The sequence below is a fragment of the Colletes gigas genome, unplaced genomic scaffold, assembly GCF_013123115.1.
Source record: "Colletes gigas isolate AHSC1104 unplaced genomic scaffold, ASM1312311v1 Colletes_gigas_Sc00147, whole genome shotgun sequence".
Lineage (NCBI taxonomy): Eukaryota > Metazoa > Arthropoda > Insecta > Hymenoptera > Colletidae > Colletes > Colletes gigas.
The window spans coordinates 6,417-19,915 of record NW_025106771.1 but is presented as its reverse complement, the minus strand read 5'-3'; the positions used below and the strand labels follow the sequence as shown (position 1 = coordinate 19,915).

The following is a 13,499-nucleotide window of genomic DNA, read 5'->3' as shown; positions in this document are numbered from 1 at the left end:
CTGCTCTCGGCCGTTTCCAAATCAAGAGTCATTCGCTTAACAAGGAGAGTCAAATTCGAAGAGCGATTTCCGACTGGCGGCGCTGTAGCCGAATTTGAGTTTGTCTTTGTCTATCTCTCGATTGTCTTTCCTTTTCTATCATACGCGTTTCGAAACGTTAGCTTGAAATTCTGCGTAGTTTGGTCGATCGCGTGATGTTTCGAAGAAATCCGTATGTGACCGTTTTTGTATCCGGTCTTGTTTACGCGTAGCGGACATGAGCGCCGAACATTCTCGAGTATGTTACATAAGCAGAAAAACAATACCGGGTGACGAATAATATTCTACTATTCTTTCACGTCGAATTAACGCGATATTTAAACAGAGCTTCTAATCAGACCCGATTTACCAGTTTCATCAAGAATACCAATACACCTATACCAAATGTTGTTGGAGAAAATTCCAGTTGCTCAGGGGCACCATATGTACACGGACCGCTACTATACTAGTTACGTCTTAGCTCAAGAACTAGCCAAATTGAAATGCAGTCTTACCGGAACAATTTTAACGAACAGAAAAGAATTGCCCAAGGAAATAAAAAGGCCAAAATTTTCGACAAAATCCACGGTTGCGTATCGACGGGGCAACACCTTAGTTTTAGGGTGGAAAGATAAGAGGGTTGTCACTTGTTTGACTACGAGGGGTGACACAGGAATGACGACGGTCAAAAGAATTACACGAGGTGGTGTGGATATAATGGTCAAGAAACCCAATATTGTATTGAACTATATAAAATATATGGGTGGTGTTGACCGGGCGGACCAGTATGCATCAACCCACTGTTTTCTGCGAAAATCGCTTAAATGGGGGCGTAAGCTTTTTCTTTGGGAGCATGGAAATTTCCCTGGTCAATTCATACCTTTTGTATAAACAAGAACAAACCAAAAGAGGGGAAAAGCCACTGAGACATTTGCGATTTCTGAAAACGCTTGTCGAACAATTGAGAGGGTCATATCGCCAGCAACGAGAGCAAGCGTCTACGTCGCATTCCAATGACTCCGGAAACATCGATCACTTGTCGTTCGATCGTCAAAGAAATCGTTTCGTAAAAACTCAAAGTTCAATCGTCTTGTGACCTACTCTTTCAATAATCGAAGCCAGCGTATCGACTTATTTGTTCTGCCGTATTCTCGTAGTTCAATCGTGAAGTCAACGTTTCGTAAAAGACTTCGTAAAAATCAAGAATGGCGCGAACAAGATGTTGTAATCCTTTTGCGATTCCAAATCATTACACGTATTGCAAGGATACCAGACGTATCACAGAAACATTAAAGAACAAGTGTCCCATTTTCCAGGTTGGAGAGTTTATTTGTAATGATTATCGATTGAAGTATAGTCGTGAACATGATTACGAAAGTGAGAACATTGTGGAGGAACCAGTACCTGGACCTTCAACTACGCCAGTGGAAATTTTAAATTATAATAATAGTGACTCCGATGAAAGTGCGGATAACGATGTGGCAAAGAGCGTTGAAAAAACAATAATGATTGAAACACTGAATGAAATGTTAAACGTTTTAAATCAGTCGCCAATCAATTCCATTCATTTGTCGTCTCGTATTTCTACAAAACAAAAATTACATTCGATACAAACAACGGGGAAACGAAAATTAATGGACAACGTTTCTGATGATGACCATGATTATTTCTGCGAAGAAGTGCCACCCGAATTGAGAGAAAAATACAGTGCGTTGATCAATTATAATGAGCAGTTACATCTGCTTACTATTCTTCCCAAATCTTGGAGCATTAGACAAATGACACAGGCAATAGGATGTTCAAAATATATGACAATTATGGCAAAACAGTTACATGAAGAAAAGGGTATCTTGTCCTATCCTGATAAAAAGAAAGGAGCGCCATTACCAGATCATACAATATCAGCGGTGGCAATCATTCTAATGCAATGACGAAGTAAGTCAAATAATGTCAAAAGAGACGTTTTTAAAATGCAGGTCCAAAAACGTTTGCTCCTTAATAATTTAAAAGAACTATATTCATTTTTTAAAGATCGGAATCCAACAATGAAAATTGGATTCAGTAAATTTTCTATCTTCGACCTGAAGAGTGTGTTAGCAGAAACCAGTGGAACACATTCTATATGTGTATGTGTAATCCATCAAAATGTGAAATTACTGCTCTCTGACGCCAGACTGCAAAAATTACTTCCAGCACCTTCTGACTTTCTAGTAACATACAAGGAAATGTTATTAAATATGCGCTGCGAAGTGTCGAGTAAGTCTTGCAACCTAAATAAGTGCAAAAATTGTCCAGGATTTGGCCCTCTCCGCAAAAAAACTGCAAAAAATATTCGAGCAACATTGTGTTGTATTCATTTCGTGCTGTCAGTGGACAAATAGTGACAGGTCCAATTTAGAAAATGTTGAATATACAGCACCACAGTTTGTAGATGAATTAGAAATCCGATTACCAAAGGTGGAAATTCACGATTTTATTGCAAGACGTCAAAGCAGCTTTTTTAAATATTCTAAAGAAAAGGACCTGATGAATTTGTTGTCGTCGGCGATTTTGCGGAAAATTATTCCTTCGTTATCCAAGACGAAATCCAAACTTATCATTGGTCCAACAAACAGGCGACAATACACACATTCATTGCATATTATCAGGTGGATAATTATCTAAACCATGAAAAGTTTGTAATTATTTCGAATTGTCTCCAACATGACAGGACTGCAGTCCATTTATACCAGAAGAATTTAGTGGAATTTTTAAGGAAACACATGGCACAACTATCAAGAAAATCAAATATTTTTCTGACGGAGCATCATCACAGTACAAAAATAAATATAATTTATTAAATCTCAATTTCCATTTTGAAGACTTTGGAATCAACGCCGAATGGCATTACTTTGTGTTGGAGAAATAAGTTGGCAGCCATGGTGCGTTGGCAGGAGTGGCTGCACGCCAGTTGGGTTTTTTGGTGTGCGTGTGTGTGGGCGCGCCTGACGGTCCGTCCGGGAACGTTACGAGTAATTCTTTTGATGTGTAATTTCTAATTTCAATATGTATGGTCTTTATGTTTCATAATATATATCTTTCGTTGTATTTGTGTTTGTGTTTGATTACGCCTTAACCTCTACAACAATTGGTAGCAGAGCGTGGTTCGGCTTGAGTATAATTTTTTAAAAGTGAAAAGTGTTGTAGAGGGTAGGAAAGGCACATGGCGTAGAAGGGGGAAAAAAAAAGATTGGAACAATGGCTGAAGGAACAGGTATCTCGCTCAGTAAAATTGAGTTGTTAAATGGGAAGAATTACCACACATGGGCGTTAAAGTGAAATCAGTGCTAAAAGCTCGTAAACTATTTCGAGAAGTAATTGAGAGCGATGAACCGCCGGAAGATGAAAACCCTGAATCCGTCGCTGGGAAACGAAGAGCCACGTGGCAAAGTAAAAACGACGAGGCGTTTGGAATAATTATTACGACATTAAGTGAAGACCAAGCAGGGTTATTTTTAACAGAAGAATCAGCAAGAAGGTTGTGGGAAGAATTAAAGAGAATACATGCGGAAAATACCATAGAGCTACGCATAGATATAGGTTTAGAATTAAAGAATATAAAAATGAGTAATGGGGAATTGGTCAGGGATTACATAACAAGGGCTAAGAACATTGCGTCAAGAAGTGCCAGTATAGTGTATCCCATTGAGGATAGAGAAGTAACATACCACCTGGTAAGAGGACTGCATACAAAATATGAAAGAGTTGCGACAGTGCTAGGGCTCAAAGATCACCAAAATTGGAAGAAATTCAACGTGCTTTGGAAGAAGAAGAATGTCGAATGGGTCGAGAAACAGAGGGACAAGCAGCTGGAAATAGTAGAGATGAGAAGGCATATAGGATGACCAAGCACACTCATTACAAAGAACCCGTTGGGTGCTTTGTGTGTGGAAAAATAGGACATATAGCAAAATATTGCTATCGGAATAGGAGAAGCGCACAGCCAACAGATAATAGAGGCAAGTACAACAATAATTCAAGTAATAGTAGATCTAATTATAGAGGTAGAACTTTTAATATGAGAAGAGAACAAGGGAATATAGCTACTGCACCAAGAAATGAGCGTACATTTCAGGTGAGAGAAAAGGGTAGTTATATATTAACGATGGGAAAAGAAAACGAAATGGAAGAGTGGACACTTGATTCTGGATCAACTGCTCACATGACCCCAAATATCAAGAATATGACAAACATTAGGGAATACCGGACTAACATAGATGTAGCAGAGACCGATAGAGCATTGGAAGCAGAAGCGATAGGAGATATAAGAATAGTAAAAAGGATAAATGGGCAGGAGGAAACAATAAGAATTAAGGATGTGCTGTATGTACCTCGTTTAAGAGCCAACCTACTATCAGTGAGTAAACTAATTAATGAAGGCAACAAGGTGATATTTGAAAATGGCATGGCCACAGTTGTTGATTCGTCAGGGGAGGTGATAAGTGAAATACTAGAGAGAAATGGAATGTTTGTATTTACGGCAAAACCGGGAAATAGTTGTTTGTTGAGTAATGAACAAGATTCAAAAGCAAAAAGGAAGAAATCAGAAAACTGGAAAATGCGCTGGCATAAACGGCTAGGGCATATATGCGAAGAGTTTTTGGACAAGATGAAGTCTAATGGCTCAGTCAGACACCTCGATTTTGAACCAGAAAAGTTGGAATTATGTGAACCGTGCACAATGGGTAAACTCACCCAGCAGCCACATGCACGAGTATGGCACGCACAGGCCAAGGGTCCATTGGAACTCCTACATATTGATGTATGTGGACCAATGCCAGTACAATCACTAGGAGGATCCAGGTATTTGTGATAGTTGATGAATATAGCAAATATGTTAAGGTTTACCCCATGGCAAACAAGGCAGAAACGTATGAATATTTCACGGAATATGTTAGGAGATGTGAAAAGGAATTAGGAGCCAAAGTAAAGAAGGTTCGATCGGATAATGAAAGAGAATTCGTAAATAGCCGGTTCAAGGAATTCTTTAGCAAGATGGGGATTGATCATCAAAAGACTATACCATATAACCCGCAAAGCAATGGGGTGGCCGAGCGAGCAAATAGGAGTATAATAGAGAGGACTAGAACAATGCTGATAGATGCGAAGCTACCGGGAGAATTTTGGGCGGAAGCAGCAATAACGGCGGCATATTTAAAAAATATAACGATAACGCGCGAGTGTACAGACAAGACACCCCAAGAGAAATGGAATGGACATCAACCATCGACGTCTTATTTAAAAACTTTTGGGATGTTTGGCGTACTATTACGTTCCAAAAGTGAATAGAAAGAAAATGGAACCAGTTGCCGAGAAAGGGATATTCAGAATACGCAGTCGGATACGCAGAAGGAACAAAGGGGTACAGGATATATGATCACAGAGATGGAAAAATAAAGGTAGCCAGAACAGTAAAATTCAATGAGGAGGCAAAAGGCTCTGAAATGCTGGAGAAGCAGGAAGATAAGGGAATAGAAATATCAATTGGCGGGATAGGAATAGGAGTGCACGAGCGATTAGATGGTCTTGAAGAGGAAGTGCAAACGGAGAAAGAGGGCATGAACGAACAAGGAGATCTGCCACAGGAAGAGGAGACGTTTGGGCAGGTGGCAGAGCCAGCTCAAGAAGGACGGAAGGGAAGAAGAACAAACGCTGAAAAACAGGTGGCAATGTTACAGGCTAAGGAGGACCGAGAGAGAAGGCTTCGAGAGGAAGGAGCAAGAAGGTCTAGGAGAATACAAGAGAAATTACAGAAAGCGAATCTAACGATCCAAAACGAGTCTGTACCTAATAACTACAAGGATGCCTTGGAAGGAGACAACAAAAGAGAATGGGTTCATGCGATGGAAAATGAATTAGCAAATATGGAAAGACATGAGGTCTGGGATCTAGTACCCAGAATAGAGGGAGTGAAGCCAGTAAGGAGCAGATGGGTATTCACAACAAAAAGAGAAAAGAATGGAAAGAAGGTAGAGTATAAGGCTCGGTTGGTAGCCGTAGGGTGCAACCAGAAGCCAGGGATACATTATAAGGAGTCTTTTGCTCCAGTACTAAAATTGGACAGTGCAAGAGCATTGTTAGCGATAGCAGCCATGCAGGACCTAAAAATTAAGCAGTACGATGTGAGGTCCGCGTATCTGTATGGTCAGTTAGAGGAGGTAGTGTATATGGAGCAACCGCCGGGATTTGAGGAAGAGTCAGGGAAAGTATGCCGGTTGAAGAAGAGTATATATGGACTCCCGCAATCGGGACACTATTGGAACAAGAGGATAAATGATACGTTACTCAAAGAGGGGTGGAAAAGGATTGAAGAGGATCCGTGTGTATATATCCAAAGGAATCGGGGCAGGGTCGTAATAATGGTATATCGCCTATACGTAGACGACTGCCTGATGATAGAAACAAGCGAGGATGCGATCAATGAAGAAATGCGGAAGCTGGAAAAATATTTTGAATTAAAAGAAATAAAAGAAAAGAGATTTTTAAATATTCAAATACGAGAAGGCGGAGAAGGGGTAGAGTTGTCGCAAGAGGAGTATATTGGAGAGGTTCTCCAAAAGTATGGATTAAGTTGGGTACAAGGACTATTAGAAAATCTAGGAATACGAGTGCAAGAGTGTGGAAAAATATTAGAAACAGATAGTAGAGCTGCAATGGAATGGGTAATGAGAAGTAAGGTAACCAATAGAACCCGGCACATAAATAGAAAATATCATTTTATCAACCAGGAAGTATTAAATAATAATATCGAATTGAAACATGTAAGATCGGAACATTTAACAGCGGATTTGTTGACGAAAGGTCTGAGCAAGGAAAAGATAGTTAAACATAGCAATAACTTAGGTCTGTATTTTTTGTGAAACCGACATGCAGCCATGAGGGGGGAATGTTGGAGAAATAAGTTGGCAGCCATGGTGCGTTGGCAGGAGTGGCTGCACGCCGGTTGGGTTTTTTTGATGTGCGTGTGTGTAGCGCGCCTGACGGTCCGTCCGGGAACGTTACGAGTAATTCTTTTGGTGTGTAATTTCTAATTTCGATATGTATGGTCTTTATGTTTCATAATATATATCTTTCGTTGTATTTGTGTTTGTGTTTGATTACGCCTTAACCTCTACAACACTTTGCAACATCGCATGGCAAAAATGCATACGATGGTATTGGTGGTTCTTTAAAACGCCTTGCTGCTCAAGCTAGTTTATAAAGATCGTTGGAAGACCAGATAACGACACCACAAAAATTATTTGATTGGGCAACTGCTGTCGCGACCCGACCGTGATCGCGACCTCGCCACTCGTGACCGCGCGGATTTTTTCCTTACTCGGGTTCGTAACTCCCCAGTTCACCTTACGGTTTCGCGGCCGCCGCGGCGCGTTATTTTAATAAATTAATTTTAAAATGACTAGTTCGATTTGATTGATAAACCTTGATTGATGGACGTTCTGATTGTCTTGTTGTGTTCTCCCCAGGGGCTGTCAGCCATTCAGCTGCAGTACGGGCTTAACGAACCCGGGGTACCTGAGTCATACATACACCGTAACCCCCTGTTGGTCGTCGCGACGACCCATTCGCAATTCCTTTTTGGGTTTTGTGAATGGTACGCGACGGCAGGTCGGGCCGGGGGCCTTGGCTTAACCGCCTGGGCCGCGAGGATGGTAACTCTGTAAATTACCCCCGAATCCCAAGCTATGATGCGCGGTGATGGGATGCATGATTGGAGGGGTAGCTTCAATCCCTAGCGGTCACCTCAGGACACCTGGCGATCTGCTGAGTATCGAGCCTCCTTCTCGGGAAGGGCGTCACCCGGGAAGTGACTTTTAGTTCGTCCCTGCTCGTGGGAATTCTATGGATTCGTATTTAACTGGGGTTAAGGGGGGTAATGACGAGAAGGAGAGTCGGAGAGAGGAGTGTGTGGATGTGGAGATGGGGGCACCTGTATCTGGTTATGCCAGGTCCAGGGCCTCTTCAGTGTGTAGTGGGGAGAGGAGTCCGGTGTTGGGGAGGCGGTTGAAGGATGGAAGGGATGTTAAGGAAGGAGGAGTGGAATGCTTGAATGAGGAAGTGGATGATGATGTTGCGAAAATGAGAATGATTGGGTTGAGGCTGCGGAAGTTCGTGTTTATAGAATCGAATAAAGTTTCGAAGGCTGCGAGTCAAGTTATTTTAAGTGCTGTGAGTGAATATGAGGAGCAATTGATTAGGCTGATGGATAAGAATGAGAAGTTGCAAGGAAGGTTGGATGAGTGTGAAAAATTTATGAGTATGGGGATGAGTGGAATGAGTTCGAGGAGTGGTGCGAGTTATGCGAGTGTTGCTGGGGCTGGCGTGACTGGTGTGACTGGTGTACCGAGTATGAATAAATTAGAGAGTGTGCAGCCGAAGACGAGGTCGTATGCGGTGGTCGTGAGGCCTAAGGATGCAGCGATGAAAGTGACGAGTGAGCAAGTGAAGGAGAAAGTGATGCGTGAGGTCAGCAGTGTTTTGAATGTGCGTGTGAAAGCGGTGAGGAAGATACGGGCGGGTGGTATTGCGATCGAGACGGCGAGTAAGAGCGATTTGAAATCGGTGTGTGAGTGTAAGAAGTTTGAAGAGATTGGGTTGAAAGTGGAGTTGCCTAGGAAGATTGGTCCCAAGGTAATTGTGTACGATGTGCCGAATGAGATGGCGAGTCAGGAGCTTGTGAATGAGATGTATGAGAAGAATGTCAAAGGTAGTGTTAGTGAGAGTGAATTTAGGGAGCGTGTGAGAATTTTGAGTAGAATGAATAAGAAGAATGCGAGCGTTGGTAATGTGATTATGGAGGTGAGTGGGAAAGTGAGAGACATCTTGTGTAAAGAAGGACGTATGTATGCGAATTGGTATGCGTTTAAGGTGAGGGAGTATTTGAATGTGTTGAGGTGCCATAAGTGTTATGCATTTGGGCATATGATGCGTGAGTGTAGTATGAGTGAGAGATTGTGCCAGCGGTGTGGTGAGGCTGGCCATTTGAGAGGTAATTGTAAGAAGGATGTGGTATGCCGTAATTGTAAGGTTAGGGGTATGGTGTGTGACCACGCGGTTGTGTCTGAGGAATGTCCGGAGTATTTGAGAATGCTGAGTAGGGAGAAGCAAAGAATTAGCAATGGCTAATACGCGGTTCTATATGGTTCAGTGTGGTTGTCAGAGCGTATGCGGTAATGTGTGATCTGGGTATGTGAGTGGTGTGTTGGAATGCAAGGAAACGTACGAAAGATTTTGTAAGTTTGTGATGGATGTGTTTGCAAGGAGAGTGCGAATGAGAAGGAATGCGTGATTGTGTGTGGGGTGTCCTGTGGTCGCAGGGGGGGGGTCCTGCAGGTCAAAGACCCTAGTGGTTGATTCCTGTAGGACTCTTTGGAGGGTGGCGTCTCCACGTACCTGAGGCGCTGGCCGACCGATGCCGGTGATTGTAGGGTCACCAATCGGTAGTGGCATGCCACGAAGATCCGACCAGTGATCTAGACTGGTACCGCGGGGACCGGGGGCCCACCGAGGAGTGCCTCGGGCCCGGTCATGGGAAGGACCATCGCGGGGGCAGTGGTTGATAGCTACATGCTGGCTAGAGGGCCCATTCTTGGCCTTCGACGGGGGAGCTGCGGATACAGCTCGGGCACCGACCTGCTATGTCGGTAGAGCGAGGGAAGGCGCTCGGCCCCACCAGTGACTTGTCGTCGGGCCCTACATCCCGACGGCGTACTGGTAGTCCTCGTCCAGACGGGGACGCGCTGATTGGGCGTATCCCAATCCCGCGCCCGTGGGGGCCGTGTGTGTAGGGCCTGTGGTAGGCAGGAAACACACGGGAAACCCACGGCTATTCTGTCGCAAACAAACCGCCCCCCAGGGGCTGTCAGCCATTCAGCTGCAGTACGGGCTTAACGAACCCGGGGTACCTGAGTCATACATACACCGTAACCCCCTGTTGGTCGTCGCGACGACCCATTCGCAATTCCTTTTTGGGTTTTGTGAATGGTACGCGACGGCAGGTCGGGCCGGGGGCCTTGGCTTAACCGCCTGGGCCGCGAGGATGGTAACTCTGTAAATTACCCCCGAATCCCAAGCTATGATGCGCGGTGATGGGATGCATGATTGGAGGGGTAGCTTCAATCCCTAGCGGTCACCTCAGGACACCTGGCGATCTCCTGAGTATCGAGCCTTCTTCTCGGGAAGGGCGTCACCCGGGAAGTGACTTTTAGTTCGTCCCTGCTCGTGGGAATTCTATGGATTCGTGTTCAACTGGGGTTAAGGGGGGTAATGACGAGAAGGAGAGTCGGAGAGAGGAGTGTGTGGATGTGGAGATGGGGGCACCTGTATCTGGTTATGCCAGGTCCAGGGCCTCTTCAGTATGTAGTGGGGAGAGGAGTCCGGTGTTGGGGAAGCGGGTGAAGGAAGGAAAGGATGTTAAGGAAGGGGGTGTGGAATGTTTGAACGAGGAAGTGGATGATGATGTTGCGAGAATGAGAATGATTGGGTTGAGGCTGCGGAAGTTCGTGTTTATCGAATCGAATAAAGTTTCTAAGGCTGCGAGTCAGGTTATTTTGAGTGCTGTGAGTGAATATGAGGAGCAATTGATTAGGCTGATGAATAAGAATGAGAAGTTGCAAGGAAGGTTGGATGAGTGTGAAAAGTTTATGAGCATGGGGATGAGTGGGATGAGTTCGAGGAGTGGTGTGAGTTATGCGAGTGTTGCTGGGGCTGGCGTGACTGGTGTACCGAGTGTGAATAAATTAGAGAGTGTGCAGCCGAAGACGAGGTCGTATGCGGTGGTCGTGAGGCCTAAGGATGCAGCTATGAAAGTGACGAGTGAGCAAGTGAAGGAGAAAGTGATGCGTGAGGTGAGCAGTGTGTTGAATGTGCGTGTGAAAGCGGTGAGGAAGATACGGGCGGGTGGTATTGCGATCGAGACGGCGAGTAAGAGCGATTTGAAATCGGTGTGTGAGTGTAAGAAGTTTGAAGAGATTGGGTTGAAAGTGGAGTTGCCTAGGAAGATTGGTCCCAAGGTAATTGTGTACGATGTGCCGAATGAGATGGCGAGTCAGGAGCTTGTGAATGAGATGTATGAGAAGAATGTCAAAGGTAGTGTTAGTGAGAGTGAATTTAGGGAGCGTGTGAGAATTTTGAGTAGGATGAATAAGAAGAATGCGAGTGTTGGTAATGTGATTATGGAGGTGACTGGGAAGGTGAGAGATATGTTGTGTAAAGAAGGACGTATGTATGTGAATTGGTATGCGTTTAAGGTGAGGGAGTATTTGAATGTGTTGAGGTGCCATAAGTGTTATGCATTTGGGCATATGATGCGTGAGTGTAGTATGAGTGAGAGATTGTGCCAACGGTGTGGTGAGGCTGGGCATTTGAGGGGTAATTGTAAGAAGGATGTGGTGTGCCGTAATTGTAAGGTTAGGGGTATGGTGTGTGACCACGCGGTTGTGTCTGAGGAATGTCCGGAGTATGTGCGAATGCTGAGTAGGGAAAAGCAAAGTATTAGCAATGGCTAATACGCGGTTGAATATAGTTCAGTGTAATTGTCAGAGAGCGTATGCGGTAATGTGTGATCTGGGTAAGGTTGTCAGTGAGCGTGGTGTGAGTGTTGCATTGTTGCAGGAGCCCTATATTCTGGATGGAAGGGTGAGAGGTTTGCCGCTTGGTATGGATGTGTATGTGTGTGAGGGTGCAGTGGTTAAAGCTGCTGTGGTTGTGAATGATGCGCGACTGGAGGTTATGTGTGTGAGAGAGTGCACGAATGAGTGGGGTGTTTGTGTCTGGTTGAAAGGAGATTTTGGGGAGATGTATGTTGTGTCGATGTACTGCCGGTATGGGCAGGATATCGAGCCATATTTGGCTTATATGGATGGGGTGCGGAATTTCACGAGAGGCAGGTGTGTGCTGTTTGGTATGGATGCGAATGCCGATTCGCCCTTGTGGTTCAGCAAGGGCGGTGGTCGTTCCTGTCCGGGTCCGGCACCCTCGGTGGCCTGGTGCGGCCATTGGCTGCCGGTCGCCGAGGGGTAGAAACGGGGTCGCGGGCGGTTGCGAGTTGGGGCTCGCACCCGCCACTAGACGCGGCCCCGGGACGGATGGCGGCAGGACGAAGTGGCCTCGTCCTGCCGCTATGAGACAGGGCGATTGCCGGGGGGACCGTTTGTCCCCCCGCGGGTGGGCGCAAAGCGCGGGCACGGGGAGGATACCGGAAGTATGCTTCGAGCGATTCCCGGTATCCTCCCAAATCGTGCGGAAGGGTCACCGTGGGGTTTTTAGTGGGTAGGTCCCGCGCCAGTTATAATGGGCGCGGGGAATCCCACACACCCCTCCCGCCTCTCCCCAAAGAGGTGGGAGGGAGTCTTTCGAAGATTTTCCCTACGACAAAAAGAAAATCCCGCACGGTGAGCGTGCTCACGGAATCCATCCACTTGGAGCCTTACGACCTCCATTTGGTGACCCGTCCTTGGCGAAACAGAGCCCCCGACAGATACGAGTAAATTCTCATGTGTTCAGGGCCAAAGTCACGTTGATAGTTCAAATAATAACTATCAGCGAGCAACAAATAAATACAGTCCACTGAACTACGCTAAACGACAGCTGATTTCCCCCTCCAAGCGCACCGATAGTCGCTAGGAGAGCGAGGCGAACAGCTGACAAGCGTGTGGTTACAATACGTGTACGCGCATATTTAATTTGGTCGAACCTTTGTTTCAGAATTCAAGGGCCGCCACAGCCTGGGCAGAGCCGGTGAGGCCGATCACCCTGGCCGAAAAATAATATAAAATATATTTCTTTTTATATTTTTTATTTTTTAATATTTGTAAAATAAACGGGTTGTTCCTACGTGACAAACGAAAATACAAATAAAACTTGTCAACTAATCCTTCCCTGACATTTCCCTCGTCCAGACCCCGGTTAGAACCCTTAGACTCTAACAGTTGTAATTTGCAACCACAATTTGATAGCGACAAGTTTTGGGCAGCTGGAACAAAGTCCAAACCCAACGAAATCTAAAAGATGATCGATAAGATACTCAATTAAGAAATGTTAAACTTCTTCGCGTCCCAGACGGAAATATCAAATCCTCAATTTAGTCCGATATTTGATGGTATAATAACAATAGTTACTCAAAACTTGGCTTTTCATCTGAATGGACTAAGTATAACTATACATGACCATGTTGATGACAAGAATAATACTAGCACTGCCTGAAGAATACAAACATTTCTCTAGTGCTTGTGATCCTGCGTCGAAAGAAGAAAAGAATATTGAAAACCTGAAATCCAGACTCATTGTGGAAGAAGAAAAATTGAAGGGGAGAGATGATGGAAACAAAGTAGCTTCCGAGGTAACCACTGACAAGAACAACAACAATTATAAAGGAATACAGCAAAATCAAAACAACAACAATAATAAAAATGAATCAAGTAAAAGGAACGTGAAATGCTAAA

At 44.6% G+C, this 13,499-nt stretch overlaps 1 protein-coding gene across 1 annotated transcript; it reads right to left on the bottom strand.

The window, feature by feature from the left end:
- Positions 1–8,668: 8,668 nt before the first annotated feature.
- Positions 8,669–11,902, bottom strand: LOC122404276. Its single transcript, XM_043408214.1, has 4 exons — positions 11,875–11,902; positions 11,278–11,560; positions 8,919–9,118; positions 8,669–8,730 (listed from the first exon to the last, which is right to left on the bottom strand). The coding sequence occupies exons 1-4, from the start codon at positions 11,900–11,902 to the stop codon at positions 8,669–8,671; spliced, it is 573 nt and encodes a 190-aa protein (XP_043264149.1).
- Between the last annotated feature and the right edge of the window lie 1,597 nt (positions 11,903–13,499).

Bases quoted from the DNA above. Each gene is read 5' to 3' on its own strand.
- LOC122404276 (XM_043408214.1), bottom strand. From the start codon at position 11,902: ATGGCTCGATATCCTGCCCATACCGGCA. The intron at 11,561-11,874 runs GTACATCGACAC...ACCGCGTATTAG, and splicing joins ATATCCTGCCCATACCGGCA to CCATTGCTAATACTTTGCTT. The intron at 9,119-11,277 runs GTCCTTCTTTAC...GACATTCCTCAG, and splicing joins ATACCAATTCACATACATAC to ACACAACCGCGTGGTCACAC.